The sequence below is a fragment of the Schistocerca nitens genome, chromosome 8 (genome assembly GCF_023898315.1).
Source record: "Schistocerca nitens isolate TAMUIC-IGC-003100 chromosome 8, iqSchNite1.1, whole genome shotgun sequence".
Taxonomy (NCBI): Eukaryota; Metazoa; Arthropoda; class Insecta; order Orthoptera; family Acrididae; genus Schistocerca; species Schistocerca nitens.
Genome location: NC_064621.1, coordinates 32908284 through 32927536, shown reverse-complemented (window position 1 = coordinate 32927536; position 19253 = coordinate 32908284). Strand labels below are relative to the sequence as shown.

At 44.0% G+C, this 19253-nt stretch overlaps 1 protein-coding gene across 1 annotated transcript in view; it reads left to right on the top strand.

Annotated features, from left to right (window-relative positions):
• The window catches only part of LOC126199113 (odorant receptor Or2-like), a 197759-nt gene extending 179001 nt beyond the window's left edge, over positions 1-18758 (top strand). The window contains exons 5-6 of the mRNA XM_049935869.1: positions 75-230; positions 18256-18758. Of these exons, the coding sequence (XP_049791826.1) occupies positions 75-230; positions 18256-18312 (213 nt within the window). The 3' untranslated portion in view covers positions 18313-18758. The remainder of the gene's footprint in view (positions 1-74; positions 231-18255) is intronic.
• Positions 18759-19253: the final 495 nt, after the last annotated feature.

Below are 19253 nucleotides of genomic sequence, written 5' to 3'. Positions count from 1 at the left end.
CGAACGTTTGCAAACTCCTTCCCGGGCCGCAGCAGTGATCTGCGAGACTGACGGCAGTGCGTGGTGTTCCGCAGAGCGAGCGCGTCGCGCTGGCGGCCTACCGCTGCGCCTGGCCGGGCGCGCCACCGGACTTCCAGCGCTCGCTGCTCCTCGTCTCCATGCGGGCACGGAAGCCGCTCACGCTGCGCGCCGGCAAGTTCTTCGTCTTCTCCAGACAGGCCTTTGTCCAGGTGCGTACAGAAAGGCACAAAAAGAGCGTACATTTTTCACGTGCACTCTTTGACATACAACCTTGCCGGTTGCCGGTCGCCGCAGGAGCGTAAGTCCGCACCGATCGCGACGTGGAACAAATAACGTGGACGTGCTGACTATTCTACAAGTCCGCACAAACCGGCGACACTGTAGGTTGCGGCAGGTACTGAAGGATGTCTAGTCTTCTTTCCGAGTTGTTACGCGACGTCTGCGCCCCTGGTTTAGCAGTAAACAACGCGTCGTCTGAATAAAACGCCGGCCGCGGTGGTCTAGCGGTTCTAGGCACCCAGTCCGGAACCGCGCGACTGCTACGGTCGCAGGTTCGAATCCTGCCTCGGGCATGGATGTGTGTGATGTCCTTAGGTTAGTTAGGTTTAAGTAGTTCTAAGTTCTAGGGGACTGATGACCACAGATGTTAAGTCCCATAGTGCTCAGAGCCATTTGAATAAAACGTCTCGCAATCGGAATCACTCGTTGTGTGAGTTTTTATAGGACCTTCGTCTTAACACTGAAGCCTTAATGTAATTGTAGCACGGCTGCAATATATGTAACTTTCTGACACATCGGTAATGACAGTTCAATCCAGCAATATTTTTGCGAAATATTTCTCGGCGGAGTGGTTCTGAACGTTGCACGCGTCGCAGCTGCTCGGGGCCCACCTGCTGGCACCCAGAAGTTTCATCTGACATTCGATAGCAACAGAGCGGGACGATATATTTTAACAAGATAAATATTGTATTACGCTAATATGCGACACGCACGGCCCAAAATTAGTTTTATAGCTTGTGATCCAATCAGAATACCTCACTACGTAGTTTTATCTTATAAGCAATGCATTATATCTCGTTTCTTTTTCTTTTACAACCGATCCTTCTTGCAGTTTTTTTCGTCAGGAATCTGTATGATTTAGTTAAGCCACAGTGAGTAACTCTGCTGTAACGCATTTTCCTGCCGTTGTTTCTCTTCTTACGGTAAATATATCCGATAAACTCTGAGAATACCTCAGTCTGTAGTCGATAATAACGCCGCACAGTGCACATTTTGACGTCCACATATGGATTCACGGAGAACGTAACACCGATCGAAAGTGATGTTTAAGGTAGTCATCTACTTTTAAACCACCCACATCGCTCATTTTTCAAGCTACCCAGAGTGCGAGGCAGTAGCTAACGCCAGAGTCAGCAAATGTCTACAGGGATGGCTAACTGCTGGACACACATTTAGGCCAGAGGAACTACCAATATACTGACTTCGTTACTCTTCCTGATGTATGAGTCCTACGTGACGAACCAAACTCTGTTCGTATCGCTGACGGTCGAGTGGAAGCTCTTCAGAGACATTTGCACCACTGAAGCACTGAAGCACTTTGGTATTCTGACAGCACAAATCTATGACCAGTAAGACAGCTTACTGAGTCGAGCTAGCGAAAGCGCTCAATGCGTAACGGCTTTCTTGAGATTTTGTTAAAGAATTTTTTCTGGAAACTTGCAGCTCCATTAAATAAAACGGAAAATAAGAAACTAGAATGCACTGGTCTACAGTGCGATTAGAACTGACAACTAACACCAGCCTCGCATAACAACGGATCTGCGGAACCACTGCGCAAACGAGACTCTGCCGGCAGGAGCTCTCTCTCTCACTCTCTCTCTCTCTCTCTCTCTCTCTCTCTCTCTCTCTCACACACACACACACACACTCACTCACTCACTCTCTCATCACAGTATCAGATGATGAGCCTCATAACGCAACGTTAAACATCAAAGCAGTTGTTATATAAGTCAAGTACGAGCGTTCCTGACTCCAGGCTATCTATACTTAAGGTACTCACTTAGATTTAATCTAGAGTTCCTCAGTTTTTAAGCTCTGGGCTGTGAATGGGAGCTGTTTACGCCGTTGTTACATACACTGACGGAAAAAAAAATCGCAACACCAAGAAGGAGTTGCGCGACATAAACGGAAGTTGGTAGGCGTGTTCCTACACCTGAAAGATGTCTGTTCAAATATCGCGCCCCTCGCATAAGAATGTAACTAGTAGCGCCATTATGAGGATGCAAATCATGTTCATTTAAATACTCCCTTTAACGGTCATGAGCGTTAGTTACCTTTAAGATTGTACATAGTGAGTTGAGGTTAGTTAAGAATGCCTTTAAGACTAAGAAGACGCCATTATAAACACTTCACTGAGTTTGAACAAGGTTGTTTAGGGCTACAAGAAGCTAGATGCTCCTTCTGCTATATCGCTGACAGACTTAGCGGGTATGTAGTCATTATATATGACTGTTAGCAGCGGTAGTCATGAGAACGTACAGTCACAAGAAGACCGCCACGTGGCAGCACCGAAAGGGAAGACCATCGTGTTCGGCATATGGTTTTGGCGCAGCAGCAGTTTGAGCAGCAGTTGCCACCACAGTGACAAAACTGTCATGAATCTGTTACTTCAAGGACAACTCTGAACCAGACGGCTGTAGCGCGCATGCCACTGACCCGAAACCACCGCCATTTGCGACCTCAGTGGTGTCATGCGAGAGCTCATCACTGGGCGGGGTGGAGGTCTGATGAAAGTTGGTTCCGCCTCGGTGCCAGTGGTGGCCGTGTGTTGATTAGGAGGCCAGTTGAAGGCCTGCATCCAACTTGTCCGAGTGCTGGAAACACTCGACCTTCGCCTGGAGCTGCGGTCCGTGGTGAGACTTCGTACGACAGCAGAAGCACTCTCATGATTGTTTCACGCAGCCCGACTGTAAAACTGTACGTCAGTCTGCTGACTCGACCTACTGTCGGTTGATTTGCTGGAGCGGACCAAACAGCGAGATCATCAGTCCCATCGGATTACGGAAGGATTGGGAAGGAATTCGAACGTGCCCTTTCAAAGGAACGATCCCGGCATTTGTCTAAAGCGATATAGGGAAATCACGGAAAATCTAAATCAGGATGACAGGACGCGGTTATGAACCGTCGTCCTCCCTAATGCAAGTCCAGTGTGCTAATCACTGTGCCACTGCCCTAAGTGTGAACAGCATGCCAGGGGCTGTTTTCCAACAGGATAACGCTCGCCCACATGCCAGTGTTGTAACCGAACATGCACTACAGAGTGTCAATACGGTGCCTTGGCCTGATCGATCACTGCATCAGTCTTCAATCGAGCACATGTGGGACATCATCGGGCGACAAACACAGCATCAACCACAAATTGCATTAACTGTCCATCTATTGACGGGCTCCGTTTAACTGGTATGGAACTTCATTCTACAAACTAGCATACGGCACCTGTACAACACAATGCATGCACGTTTCGATGCTTGCATTCATCATTCTGGCAGTTACACCGGTTATTAGTGTATCAGCATTTCACATTTGCAGTGGTTATCTGGCGCTCACATTAACATGTCGTGTTGAAATGTTAATCACCCAGACATATGTATTCCCGAAATTTCATTACGGTACATTAGTTATGTTTTGTTGTTGCGATTATTTTTTTCGTCAATGTAATTTCACTGTAGAAACAGCAAAGCTACTGATATTAGTTTCCGCTCGTGCAACAGTCGGGATGAGAAACATTGAGGTGTATAATTTTCCAACACAATTACAGTTATCACAAATACAAACTAATAAAACACGTACCTTGACACTTTGCAACGAAGGCTTATTTCAGTGGAATAAAAAGTAATTTGAAATCCACCTTGCCTATTTGGAAATTGACCTAGCCCCACACGTCACGAAACAGTAAGATATCAAACAATTAGAACTTTGAAATCGATTATGTCCCCGTGCAGTCTTGTGCAGAATTTTCATTTTAGTTTATGTAGCTGTGTAAGTAGAAGCAAGAAGAAACCCTAATTTATCCATTTGCATAATTTATTCGAAGAGCAGTGGAACTAAATTATTAAATATAACCTTCCCTTTAGAGATTTAACAATATAACAAGCAGCTGAGCCAGTGGTAAATCTGCTTTTGTCCACAGATTCGTAGTTATCTGTAGCAATGGTAGAGTCCACTCTACATATTCATTTATGAGTAATGTACCGCGACACGAATTTATGTGTTGTCACAGTATTAAATCAATAGAAATTGTTGCAGAGTTCTGCCTGTCTCGCCGGATTCCCATTGTCGTGCCTTCTTATTGGTCTTTTCCAGTTGACCGACAAAAAGACGCCGATGAAAATGTGTATATTCTACACGGTGAAACACCCAACATTCCATTCTTCTAGATTCACCGGTCATGTGCATTGGTACCAAATATGGAGACGAAAGCTCTTCGAGTGAATGAATATGAACAACGATAGTGACAACGCCATACTAATAATGAATGAAGTTTTTTGCATTACAGGAGGACACTTACGACTAATAATAAATCAGGATATGATGATTGCGCAGTAGACACAATGCAAAAGTTTTGTTAGCATTTTGTTACTGTATTCCATGCTGGCTGTTTGCACAGAAATAAGAAAAAGTCTGAGACGACACACACCAATACTCAGAGGGGATGTGAATCATCAACTTGTCTTAGACTGCGAGGCGAGCATGGTGCAGCGGAGCAAACAAACACGACACTGCTTCGTTTAGCTCTCTGCCGTTGCTCTGACGGTAGTTAATGCAGACAGTTCACATCATCGATATAGAACCAAATCAAATATTAGCATGGGATGACTTTCTTAGGGCAGATTGATCCATCGATAAAAACAACGTCACACCTCTCCTGCTCGGCTTGCAGCGAAATCTTATTTTAACAAAACTAAAAATGTGTACAAAACGACATTGTCCAAAATGTTTAGGAACAGTAAGATAATATGCACTGTTGACCTCAAATGGATTGTATCCATATCTGGTCTTGTGTCATAAGCAACTGCAATATCAGAATACCACCAAAATGTGGAAACTAACACAGCGATGCCACGACCGCATGACATGTACTCCGACCTCGGCTCTGTCTCCATCCTTTGGACCAAAACGTTCAGCTGAGCGTGTGGTGATTCATCACCTGTACCTCGCTGTCCTCGATGTGTTTCCAGGCACGGAAGCGGTAGATACTGACGGCTCAACTATCGACGGAAGAGCCGGTGTTGCAAGGTGCACTGATCTATTCTCCTTGCCAAATGGAAGAAGTGTCTTCACTGCTGAATCGGTGACCATCAAACGAGCCCTTTAGCCATGCTTGTTCTTGTAGTGGCAAGTTGCTTCTAATCTGCAGTGGCTCCCTGAGCTATACACCACTGCTAGCTTCGTTACCCATTAATCGCGACTATGCAGGATCTTTTTCGTGAGCTCCATCAAGCTGGACGGCCTGTCGTTCTTGTTAGGACCTCTGTACGTGTTGGGATCTCAGAGAATGAACATGCCGAGTGCTTGGCAAGTTGCCTAGCAGGACGCCGATTTCGGAAATGGGGTCCCAGAACTGGTCGACTCTACGTCCTCAGTTGTCTGGAACTCAGAATGGTTCCCCCAGCCTCCGCGAACAAACTGGAGAGAATAAATGAGACCATGATCACGTGGCAATCTTCCCTTCGCACTTTCCGCAGAGAATTCCCTGTCTTTTGTCGGCTATACATTTATTACACTTTACTGACCCTGGCCACATTATCCAACGTGAGCACCTTATTGCTGATGTGGTGTCTATCTCCTAATAGACTGCCCAAATTTGATGCTTTGCAGCGATATCTTAAACTTCCTGACACGCTACCTAAGGTGCTAGCGGACGACGCCAAAGAGGCTGACTTGGTTTTACGTTTCAAACGCGAAGGTGCCTCCTACTCGTCTGTATTAAGTGGGACACTTTGGCCTCGCTGACTGCCCGAGGGATCAGAGGGGCAGCCCTCGTCTGCTCTGGCCCAGAGCTCACTTGGCGGGCCTTGCTCGGCGGGCAAACCTGGCCCCTACCCTTCCCGCCTTTTTGTCCTCCTTATTCTTTTATGTTTGCCGTTTTTAATGTTTTGTCTTTCCCAAAATTTTATTATCTTATCTGTGCTGCTCATTTTCTTGGTGTAATGGAGCGCGTGGTAGTGCTGGTCGGACGCAAAGGGTGCATCTCTCACCGCATACCGTGGTCCAGGCACCTCCAACTGCTTTGTGGGCTGAGAAACTCCCCTCCTACTTCTTCTTGATTTTATCTCAGTCTTATTATATCTTGCTTACAATCGGGCTTCTCGAGGTTTGGCTTTTGTATCTTTCTTCCGAGATTTATTGCTGTTTCGATACATATAGCATGAAGGAACTGATGATCTCGCAGTTTAGTCCCTTTAATTCCAACAACCAACCAACAGTTACTCACTGTGGCTTGACGAAGACATACGAATTCCTGGCGAAAAAAATGCGTAAGGAATCGCTTATAAAAGGAAAACAAACCAGATATGAAGAATTACTGGTAACATTAAATAACGTATTGAGTTATTCTGGCGGGATCACCAAGTATAAAGCTAATTTTGAGCGATACTCATGGCTTGCATACTAGTGTAATACAATATTCACCATATAACAACGGGTCGTCTGCCTTTGTTGCTGGTGAGGGTAAAATGCGAATCTTAGCCACTTTTTGTGGAGCATCACTCAATGTCATTAAAACATTTTATGTTATCCAGGGAGGTGTGCTGCCGAGAAACCTTTCGCAATATATGTTATTGGTCGGAATTGTCATTACCAGAGCTTCAGAAAGTTGAATACATTTCAACTGTGCTACCATTACACTCCTGATAGCAGCATTCGGACGAAAGGCGCAATAAAAACATGCAACGAGCGGTTTCGATTGCGAGATGTTGCATTCAGATGACGTGCGGTTTACTGCTAGATTACGGGCGTAGACGTCGCATAAAAACTCTAAGAAGGATACTAGACTTCCTCCAGGAAGTGTTGCAACCTACAGTGTTGACAGTTTATACACGCAACGGGATTTAACGAATTATCAGCGTGGCCATGCTGTTTGTCCCACTCCGGGGAGGACTTTTGAGTCTGTGGCGGCCGGCCGCTGACCAGGTTATATGTCAGAGTGTACCTTCAATCATTCACATCTGCGCACTTTTACGTTGTTATTCATTTAAAAACTGTTATCTTCGTACTGTAAACTTATGTGGTTATGGGCCCTAATTCCGCCCCCGCTCCTTTTTTCGTCGACCTAGGAATTTCCAGTTTCTAACTAATGTTTAGTAGCGTGCGAATGTCTGACCTCATTCCACTGTGTTGTTAACCGCATCTGTTGTGCACAGCGTGTACGAGGGAGTTCAGTTTTTATGCTGAGGTGAGTTAGAGCAGTGGCCAAATTAACAGCGTGGTATTCCTAGCGTAACTACTGATTACCGTTCAAATACTGAGCTCTGTTTAAGTCCTGTGTTGTAATTTCTGCTGTGTAAACGCTACAGTCAAGGGTGTATCGTATATTACTGCAACAGCCATTATAGTAAATCTAGTGACGATTACAGTTTCGTTCCCCTTGTAAATCATATTTTCGCCCTCGGAACGAAATTTAGAACTGTTATAAAAATTTGCTTCTATTTGCTATTTATTAAGATTATTTTACTTTTCTTCGGATAGGAAAACACAAACAGAGAGAAATGGATTCGTTTCACGAAATATTCGGTTTAATATCACAAAACATGCTAATCATCAACACAGACATCGAATTCATACGTGACACATGTTTAGAAAGGCTGAAAATAACTTGAAAAGGTTGTTCATTCATGGTGTTTCAGTGAGTGAAAAAAGTCAATGATGTTCCATCATGATTGTCTAAGTGTTTTTGACTATAGGAATTATCCTTGTAGAACTGTCGCAGTCACAATGACGGTGTACGCTCTCGCATTGTCCGGCATGAAATAAACGTATGTATTTTCGTTAGTATTTATTTATATTAAAAAATGTTGCAGTGTATCGCTCATAAACCTATCAGAATTAATGGTTTGTTCAAAAAACATCGGGCCTGTAATTCGAGTTGCACTAACTGCACACCACTCTCTTCATGAAAAGGCTCTTGAGGTAACTGGTGACGTTTTGCACAATTTCACCGTCAACTGTTGCGCGAGTCCGCGTATCCAGAATAAAGCAAACACTTATGACTGTTATCCACAAAACGAGCCACTGTTGAATGATCTGTGCGTTCTAACACTTTGCAGGAAATCAGTAATGGCTTTGGAGGTTCTTCTCCGTCGAGTTTGCGAACAATGAGGTTGTCAGCGGGACGTCCACACACGTCCGTTGTTTCGATGTGTGGTGGCTGTTTACAAAGAGCAGGACGTTTCTCAGAGCCTCTGAGAACATCTGAACAGCTTTTAGTTTTAATGTTGATTCACCAGTAACCTGTTCCCCATGGTACGAGTTCTGAAGGAACACGCTACATTCAGGTACTTGAAGTCTGTCCAATAAAACGTTCACAACAACCATAGCGGAGCACATATGAAAAAATTTGCATCTGTATCAGAAGCGATTGCACTGCTACGTGTACGTCGCGGATGTTGAGAGTACTTACATCACCCGATCTGTTTAATACGGCTCAACACAGAAAAATATCTCCGCCTGCAGTGAAAGCATCATCCATCGAACGCCAAGATCTTATTTGCGGCGATAATTTTGATGCAATACGACATATAGAAATCCTTGGGTAACAGAAGAAATATTGAATTTAATTGATGAAAGGAGAAAATATAAAAATGCAGTAAATGAAACAGGCAAAAAGGAATACAAACGTCTCAAAAATGAGATGGACAGGAAGTGCAAAATGGCTAAGCAGGGATGGCTAGAGGACAAATGTAAGGATGTAGAGGCTTGTCTCACTAGGGGTAAGATAGATACTGCCTACAGGAAAATTAAAGAGACCTTTGAAGAGAAGAGAACCACTTGTATGAATATCAAGAGCTCAGATGGCAACCCAGTTCTAAGCAAAGAAGGGAAGGCAGAAAGGTGGAAGGAGTATATAGAGGGTTTATACAAGGGCGATGTACTTGAGGACAATATTATGGAAATGGAAGAGGATGTAGATGAAGATGAAATGGGAGATACGATACTGCGTGAAGAGTTTGACAGAGCACTGAAAGACCTGAGTCGAAACAAGGCCCCGGGAGTAGACAACATTCCATTAGAACTACTGACGGCCTTGGAAGAGCCAGTCCTGACAAAACTCTACCATCTGGTGAGCAACATGCATGAGACAGGTGAAATACCCTCAGACTTCAAGAAGAATATAATAATTCCAATCCCAAAGAAAGGAGGAGTTGACAGATGTGAAAATTACCGAACTATCAGTTTAATAAGTCACAGCTGCAAAATACTAACGCGAATTCTTTACAGACGAATGGAAAAACTGGTAGAAGCGGACCTCGGGGAAGATCAGTTTGGATTCCGTAGAAATGTTGGAACACGTGAGGCAATACTAACCTTACGACTTATCTCAGAAGAAAGATTAAGAAAAGGCAAACCTACGTTTCTAGCATTTGTAGAGAAAGCTTTTGACAATGTTGACTGGAATACTCTCTTTCACATTCTAAAGGTGACAGGGGTAAAATACAGGGAGCGAAAGGCTATTTACAATTTGTACAGAAACCAGATGGCAGTTATAAGAGTCGAGGGGCATGAAAGGGAAGCAGTGGTTGGGAAGGGAGTAAGACAGGGTTGTAGCCTCTCCCCGATGTTATTCAATCTGTATATTGAGCAAGCAGTAAAGGAAACAAAAGAAAAATTCGGAGTAGGTATTAAAATTCATGGAGAAGAAGTAAAAACTTTGAGGTTCGCCGATGACATTGTAATTCTGTCAGAGACAGCAAAGGACTTGGAAGAGCAGTTGAACGGAATGGACAGTGTCTTGAAAGGAGGATATAAGATGAACATCAACAAAAGCAAAACGAGGATAATGGAATGTTGTCAAATTAAATCGGGTGATGCTGAGGGAATTAGATTAGGAAATGAGACACTTAAAGTAGTAAAGGAGTTTTGCTATTTAGGGAGTAAAATAACTGATGATGGTCGAAGTAGAGAGGATATAAAATGTAGACTGGCAATGGCAAGGAAATCGTTTCTGAAGAAGAGAAATTTGTTAATATCGAGTATAGATTTAAGTGTCAGGAAGTTGTTTCTGAAAGTATTTGTATGGAGTGTAGCCATGTATGGAAGTGAAACATGGACGATAACTAGTATGGACAAGAAGAGAATATAAGCTTTCGAAATGTGGTGCTACGGAAGAGTGCTGAAGATAAGGTGGATAGATCACGTAACTAATGAGGAGGTATTGAATAGGATTGGGGAGAAGAGAAGTTTCTGGCACAACTTGACTAGAAGAAGGGATCGGTTGGTAGGACATGTTTTGAGGCATCAAGGGATCACAAATTTAGCATTGGAGGGCAGCGTGGAGGGTAAAAATCGTAGAGGGAGACCAAGAGATGAATACACTAAGCAGATTCAGAAGGATGTAGGTTGCAGTAGGTACTGGGAGATGAAGAAGCTTGCACAGGATAGAGTAGCATGGAGAGCTGCATCAAACCAGTCTGAGGACTGAAGACCACAACAACAACAACAACGACATATAATGAACACAAACTGTCGTAAAACCTTAACAGGTACTATTTGGCAATCTTTTGTAGGCGCACACACTTCTTAGTGCTGAATCGGTAAATCTCGCTAGTACTCGAAAAACTGTGGGCCAGCATTCTTTTGTTTGCCTCACTGCCAATAATGGCTACTGCACTGGTACACACTGTATAGTTATTGTATCTGCAGTGTTTTTGAGAATTGAAATTCCAAATCTTAGGACTTAAGCAAAAGCATGTCCTTCGTAATCCAACTCAAAGTGCAGTTAAACAGGTATTACCGCCCTAGAACGCGATTTTTAAAGATAATTTACTTCCGTCTTCAATTTTTATGGTTGATCGGATTAGGATACTTTTGCAATGGGGCGACCTGCTGAGGGTGAAGGGATGTACAGAGTATTCATTTTAACTGAAGACATTGAAATAACTCGAAAACTTCACATCTGATCAAAAAAAGTTGTAATTCCAGTTTGTTTGTCTCTAAGTGGAACATCTAATGACGCGACACTCGAACCTCCACCCTACTCCATGAGCGGGTGGCAACTTTGAAATCTTAAATGGGAACCCCCTTTTTTTATTGCAGATTACGATTCTACGGCAAAACGTACGTACGTTTTGTATACAGCATTTTCTTCGTTTCGCCACAGATGGCGCTGTAATCGGAAGAATAGAAATGGGTACACAATCGTAATTTACATGTTACACAATGGCGCTTGAGCGTCCAATGGCACGTGGTACCCAGCCTCCATGCTCCGAGTGTTCAAAATGGCTCAAATGGCTCTGAGCACTATGGGACTTAACATCTGAGTTCATCAGTCCCCTAGAACTTAGAACTACTTAAACCTAGCTAACCTAAGGACATCACACACATCCATGCCCGAGGCAGGATTCGAACCTGCGACCGTAGCAGCAGCGCGGTTCATGACTGAAGCGCCTAGAACCGCTCGACCACACTGGCCGGCTGCTCCGAGTGTAAACCAGGCCAGCACATCATAACTTCTAATTGGAAACTCCATTCGCAACATTGTATTCTTCCGACAGATCGAATACGGGACTACTCTACGCGCCGCTACAGCCGTGGCTGGAGGCAAGCGCTACTCGACTTTCCCAATTAGAGTAAGTGTCCAAACGAAGTACCACCAACTTCAATACACTTTGTGGTCCGCTTTTCAAATGACCGTCCACAGGACAGAAGCAAATCTGCAGGAATGTCATCACAGGTGTTTCTGATAGTGTCGACCATGATTTCACACCCTGTTGGCACTTCCTGGTACACCTTATCTTTTAAATATCTCCACAGAAAGAATTCTGACTACGTCAAGTCCGGTGACCTATCGAGCCAATTAATAGGGTCACCACTGCCGATCCACCGACCATTGTAAACAAGGGCTAACACCTCCCGTGCTTCAGTTGCGTAATGCGCTGGGCAACCGTCATGCTGAAACCACATACGTTGTCAAATGTCCGGGGCAACATCCTGCAGTAGTACCGGTAGTTCTTGTCCCAAAAACATTCGATATTTGCGTCCATTCAACGTGCCGTCGAAAAAATATGGACCAATGAGTTGTTCCCCGTGATGCCACACCATACGTTAACCGACCAAGGACGTTGATGGTCAGCTTGCCGTAACCAATGGGGATTGTCTACACTCCAGTAATGCTTGTTACGCCGATCAACGCTGCCATGGTTTGTGAATGTAGACTTATCGGAAAATAGCATCTCGGCAAAGAAAGAGGTAGTTGTTTGCATTTGTTGACATGCACATTCACAAAACAGTACCAGGTTACGGAAATCGACGCCATGAAGTTCACCTGGTATGGATGATGCGATGATGCGGACATACCAGAATCGCGGTGTAACTGATGGGCGCTTATCCGTGGGTTGTGGTGCACTGCCGCTAGTGCAGCTATTTCACTATCTTCTCCTGTAACACGTCTGCATCATTTCTTCTTGCCGGTCTGTACGCTGCCATCAGACATAAAGGCGTTCACAACATTGTAAAAGACATTGTAAAAGAATGAACGAGAGCACGCTTTCTCTGGTAAACGCTCGGCATACATGGCAACAGCAGCCTCAACATTTCTCCTAAATTTTCCATAAATCAGGATCATTTTAATTTTTTATTTTGGGATGCAACATTCATCTTCCACTTGCACGTCTGTTCTCCAAATGATAGGCAGGTGTGCAGGCAAAAAACGCTGAAGTATGTTTAGAGTCGCTACCTGTTCTACGTCAGCACGATACCTGAGCTCCGGTCGCAGTGTACTGCCCGGTATGAAACGTCGTAGTTCGCTACACGGCCACGGTGGCGCGTCGAGTCCGATATGTCGGAGGAATAATACGTTGCAAATGGGTTTTCCAGTTAGAAGGTATGAAACGCTAGCTGGAACCGTTATGGTACCGCTTTTCTACAGAGGCATGCAAACCAAAACATACAACCTTCAATAGTAATTAAAACCTCACCAGGAACCAGAAATGTTCGTGCCTGAGAAGCAGGAATCATGAAAGGACTGGCCAAGATGGTTTAATTGAACATCATTTAGCAAGACATTTTACTAACGCAATTATTGCGACTTTATGTAACTATAATGAACATTCAAGTGTAGCACAATTACTTTTTTAACAATGACAAGTATTAAAGAGAAAAAAACAGTCACGCAGTAGTTTAAATGAAACAATGAAACAAGTCCACACACGGAGCACGAACTAGATAACCGTTTCCTGTTGATTGGAGCCACCTTTACCTCCAGGATAAGGCCGTAAATCAAAGTGAAAACATAAAATCGGGCACCCGCCGAACATCAAAAGTACAAAATTGCAGTAGATACAGCAGTTAATACTCAAGCAATAAGAAAGCAATACAAGTGAGTAGCATAACTTGATAAGGCTGCGCTTAACGGTACGTCCACAAGCATTCATTCAACGGCCAACCCGCGAAGGCGAGGGGCCCACCGTCCGGTATAACCACCGAACCTCATCCTCGCAGCGGATCTGCCTAGGTAGGACAACGGACTGCCCGCCTACGAACCCAACACAAACGCCGAGCCAGAACAGCCACAAAGCAAAAAACAGTTGAACTGTACATCACCAATTAGTTTCTATGCGGATGAGAATAAGGATGATTCACCGCACAGATGAACGCATAACCAAGTGACACACCGTAACCTGCACATACGCAAGGGATGGCCTACAAGAATTTACTAGCAAAAAAGCACCCTGCAAATATATACGTACGTATATGTGACGATCTCCGAAAATAAGGAGAAAACTATTTTGAACTGCTACGCTTATAAGTAAATTATTACTTTCCTACAGTTATTTTAAAACTATCAGTGAGAATAACAATAAATATGTACAAATAACCTTTAGACATTACAGACAATTTAAAGCTGATTGGAGCTAGTGAGGAAAAACAACCGTACTGCTCAGTGATTGAAATAAATTTCTGGTCACAGCTAAACTAAAATCAGGCTATCCTATAATATCAAGTACACCGAAGAGCCAAAGAAACTGGTACACCTACCTAATATCGTGGAGGGCCCGCGCGAGCACACAGAAGTGCCGCAACACGACGTGGCATGGAGTGGACCAATATCTGAAGTACTGCTGCAGGGAACTAACACCATAAATTCTGCAGGGCTGTCCATAAATCCGTAAGAGTAAGACGGTGTGGAGATCTCTTCTGAACAGCACGTTGCAAGGCATCCCAGATATGCTCAATAGACTTCATGTCTGGGGAGTTTGATGACCAGTCGTAATGTTTAAACTCAGAAGAGTGTCCCTGGAGCCATTCTGTAGCAGTTCCGGACGTGTGGGATGTCGCATTGTCCTGCTGGAATTGCCCAAGTCCGTCTGAATGTTCAATGGACATGAACGAATGCAGATGATCGGGCAGGATGCTTACGTGCGTGCCACTCGACCGAAATATTTACAAAGCCTCCACCACCTTGACCAATCCCCTGCTGACATGCAGGGTCCACGGATTCATGAGCCTGTCTCCATGCCTGTACACGTCCAAACGCTCGATACAATTTGAAACGAGACTCGTCCGACCAGGCAACATGTTTCCAGTTATCAATAGTCCAATGTCGGTGTTGACGGGCCTAGGCGAGATGTAAAGTTTTGTGACGTGCACTCTTCAAGGACATACATGTGGGCCTTCGGCTCCGAAAGCCCATATCGATGATGTTTCGTTGAATGGTTTGCATGCTCCCACTTGTTGAGGGCCCAGCACTGAAATCTGCAGCACTTCTGTCACGTTGAACGACTCTCTTCGGTCGTCGTTGGTCCCGTTCTTGCAGGATCTTTTCCGGCCGAAGCGATGTCGGAGATTTGATGTTTTAGCGGATTCCTTATATTCATAGTACACTCGTTAAATGGTCATGCCGGCCGAAGTGGCCGTGCGGTTAAAGGCGCTGCAGTCTGGAACCGCAAGACCGCTACGTCGCAGGTTCGAATCCTGCCTCGGGCATGGATGTTTGTGATGTCCTTAGGTTAGTTAGGTTTAACTAGTTCTAAGTTCTAGGGGACTAATGACCTCAGCAGTTGAGTCCCATAGTGCTCAGAGCCATTTTTGAAATGGTCATACGGGAAAATCCCCGCTTCGTCGCACCTCGGAGATGCTGTCCCATCGCTCGTGCGACACGTACAAACTCAATTAAATCTTGATAAACCGCCACTGTAGCAGCAATAACCGGTCTAACAACTGCGCCAGACACTTGTTGTCTTATATAGGCGTTGCCGATCGCAGTGCCGTATTCTGCCTGTTTACGTATCTCTGTATTTGAATACGCATGCCTATACCAGTTTCTTTGGTGCTTCAGTGGTTCAAATTCAAATGGCTCTGAGCAGTATGGGACTTAACTGCTGAGGTCATCAGTCCCCTAGACGTAGAACTACTTTAACCTAACTAACGTAAGGACATCACACACATCAATGCCCGAGGCAGGATTCGAACCTGCGACCGTAGCGGACACGCGGTTCCACACTGTAGCGCCTACAACCGCTCGGCCACTGTTAACAGCAGAAGACCACTTCGGGTTGAGTTAACAATCTCCGCCGAGTCGTGCACAACTGCCCGACCTCTAGCACAAGGTATCCGTCTAAAGCCACACAGCCGCAACTTGGTCCGGAAAGCCAGCAGGCACTCAATGGCCAACTCTGTACTCCCTTTACATGCTCGCTGCCACAAACCCGCTCACTGCCCCAACGTCCCAGCCCTCGCTGTTCACCTTCACAACCAAAACCGGCCAAGAGTGCAAGGCAGTGAAGATACGACAACACCAAAGGTACCAAAATAAGAATCGACCGAAACACGCGAGCTGCACCTGCTTACAGGCCTATCCTACCCTCGTAGCATGGAGGCGTGATCCCACGTGCAATTGGATATTCTAGGGCCACTGAGTAGCACGTCGTAAATTACGATTGTGTACCCATTTCTATACCTCCGCCATCTGTCGCGAAACGAAGAAAATTCTTCAGACAAAACTTATGCACATTTTGCCTTAGAATCGTAATCTGCAACAAAGATTTCAAAGTTGACCGCCGCCACCCACACATGGAGTAGGGTGGCGGGTATAGTGTGGCATCGTTGGATTCCCCCCTCCGAGACAAACAAGGTGGCGTTATAACATTTTTTGATCCGATACCTAGTTTTCGAGATATTTCAGTGTCTTCAGTTGAAATGAACACCCTGTACAGTTAAGTCAGGAGGAAATGTACAAGCTTTGAGCTATCATAGTATTGGTAATTCTGAAAAAAAATGCTTGAAATGAACATATGCCTTTTTGTTAACCGTATTCGACAAACAGCTGTTTGAAAGTCATGGGCGTCAGTCACATGTCGTTATTCACCAGCAGTCACATGTGAATGCAACAAAAGTGACATTAGGCTACGTAGTGTTGTCTTTACTGATCGATTCACTTAGTGCGATATTACTAACAACTCATCATTCCAGTTGTTTTAGATAACATAGGTAACAGTCTTAATGGAGTTCGATACCTTGATTTCCTTAAAATTTATTACCAGTATAGTCTGAGGATTTCGCTTTGACAACACGAGGCAGTACGTACTTTCAGCACTAAGAAGCTTCTGCACATTCCGTGCGCCAAGTGACACAGTACCTCACTAAACGTGTCCTGGTCGTTGGATCGGTCGCCATGGAGTCACTTCTTGGCCACCGAGGTCACCCTGCCTTACTTCGTTATGTTACTGTTTGTGTGGTTGGCTTACGAGCGAAGTTTGCAAGCGCCGAGTGGACACAGAGGAGGAACTTCTCGCTCGAGTTTTACACGCGTGTGCTCAAGTAAAGGAACCTACGAATGAGCTCAGATCACCAATACAACAGCTGAGTACAAAAGCTGCAAAACGTATTGCAGTTCACTGTCGACTCTCCTTTCGTGAGGAAATGTACCAAATTAAACAAAATATTAGATCAAAAGGTTTCATTTACTATCACCGGTAGCCGCACGGTCTCAGGCGCGTTGCAACGGTTCGTGCGGCTCCCCCAGTCGGAGGTTCGAGTCCTCCCTCGGGAATGGGTGTGTGTGTGTGTGTGTGTGTTGTCCTTAGCGAGAGTTAGTTTATGTTAGATTAAGTAGTGAGTAAGCCTAGGGACCGATGACCTCGGCAGTTTGGTCCCATGGGTACTTACCACTACCAGTTCCTATCACCTGCATTCGTCGTGTTCTCCATCGTTTCACTAGGTTCCTCGGAAACTATTAAGAACGTAACATATGTTGATATGACGTTTTTCGTTCAGAATCGCTAATACTATCTCTCTTCAAAGCATGTACCTCTCCTCCTCAGTACGTAGCAAACAAACAATAATGTGTAATTTTATGCAGCATTAACTTAAAATATAATAATTTTTTCATTTGCAGTGCTACGTTTACACTCAGTGATAAAACAAAGCAGTAGGCTTTTACGAGAAATACTGATCCTTAGACAATATGTCTAATAGTGTATTTTAAATACGACAGTATGCCATCTTACGCCCTGTATAACATTAACACACTTGATAATGGCACTTTAAAGCCGATATCATGATCGTGTAAATGTAACACTGCAAATAAAAAACAGTCTGATGGCGGTACTGACTTTAAAGGAACTTAAAATATGTAAAAACATGTAATTATAAAGATAAAAGTAGGAATATGTAACTTTAAAATGAAATATATCAACGAAGGCAACAGGATTCGCGAACATTTACACTTTTTACGCGAGTAGAAGCGAAGGAAAAGAATATATAATAACATAAATACCCGGACTCTAACGATGATATTGTGACATATTATGTAATATTCTGAAGTCTTAAGTTTAATTTTATCGTCGGTCTGAAGCACAAATTAGACAGTATGCAACATTCGGTTAGTCAGACTTGACATATAGTACGTACAATACGTCAGATAAGAAGCGAGCGGGAACGCAAATGCTTAACTAGCTCTAGTACTCTAATTGCTCATCATTAGACATCAGGTTCAGTATGAGAGTATCGTTTGTGTTTCAGGTGATGAACGCATCCTATTCATACTTCACTGTGTTGCGCAGCCTCTCGGAGGCTTGAGTGGCTGCCTAGCACCGGTCACAACCACGGCTCCCAGCCCATCACCAACAACACGACCTCGCTGCGCTTCACCCCTGTCTGCTGCTGTCTCACCTGAGAACACGCCACAAACACTTCACAAGCAAAGACTCAGATATTACTAACGGATTTACTACTCTAACCGTGCGATATTTCCACAATTTTCCCACCAAAATGTGTTCTCAAGGTGAACAGATGCCTCAAGCAGGACTGTTTAACTTACAAAGATTTCTCATGTATGTTTCATTACCCTTTCGCCGTATTACGATTTCTGTTATCGTCGTACGCAACTTCACGTAACTGAAAAATATTTCGCTTCAAGTGATGAAATACAACTGCTACAAGTCAAAGGATCAAAGAGAAGTGTTCCATTCGTTATGGTTTTGGAAACTGTAGATGTCAGTGGAAAATAAAATTATGAAATTATAGTTTCATTTCCCTACGATCAGTCAGTAGGAAAATATCAGAACCCGGAAAATAATCTGCAATTTTTTGGCTTCCCACCCAGCCAGAGAATGCACACACATACTAAAAGACATTCATCCGAATTCTCCGTACATTATTCTCTCTGCTCAATATGCCAAGCGCAATTAATTTCTTTAAAATTATCGTCCCTAGGTCTATTAATTTCTAATGAGCCATTGCAAAAAGAAAGAAATAAAACATTGTTAAGGCATTATAGTTAAATTTCGACTAAGTAGAACGTTGCGTTCAGTGGAATAAAATTTGGTGGAAGAAGGCAAATGAGGTAAATTCTACACTGAGTGAGGTGAGTTCTACATTGCACAAAAATACATTAAAATGCTAATATTGTAACGCTATTGCAAAAATATAAAGCACCTAAGATTTATTAATGTTGTGTCAGTATTTTCCCATTTTTACCTTACGCCCTATCCCTGTTTCGCAAAGATTTGCCAAGGTCT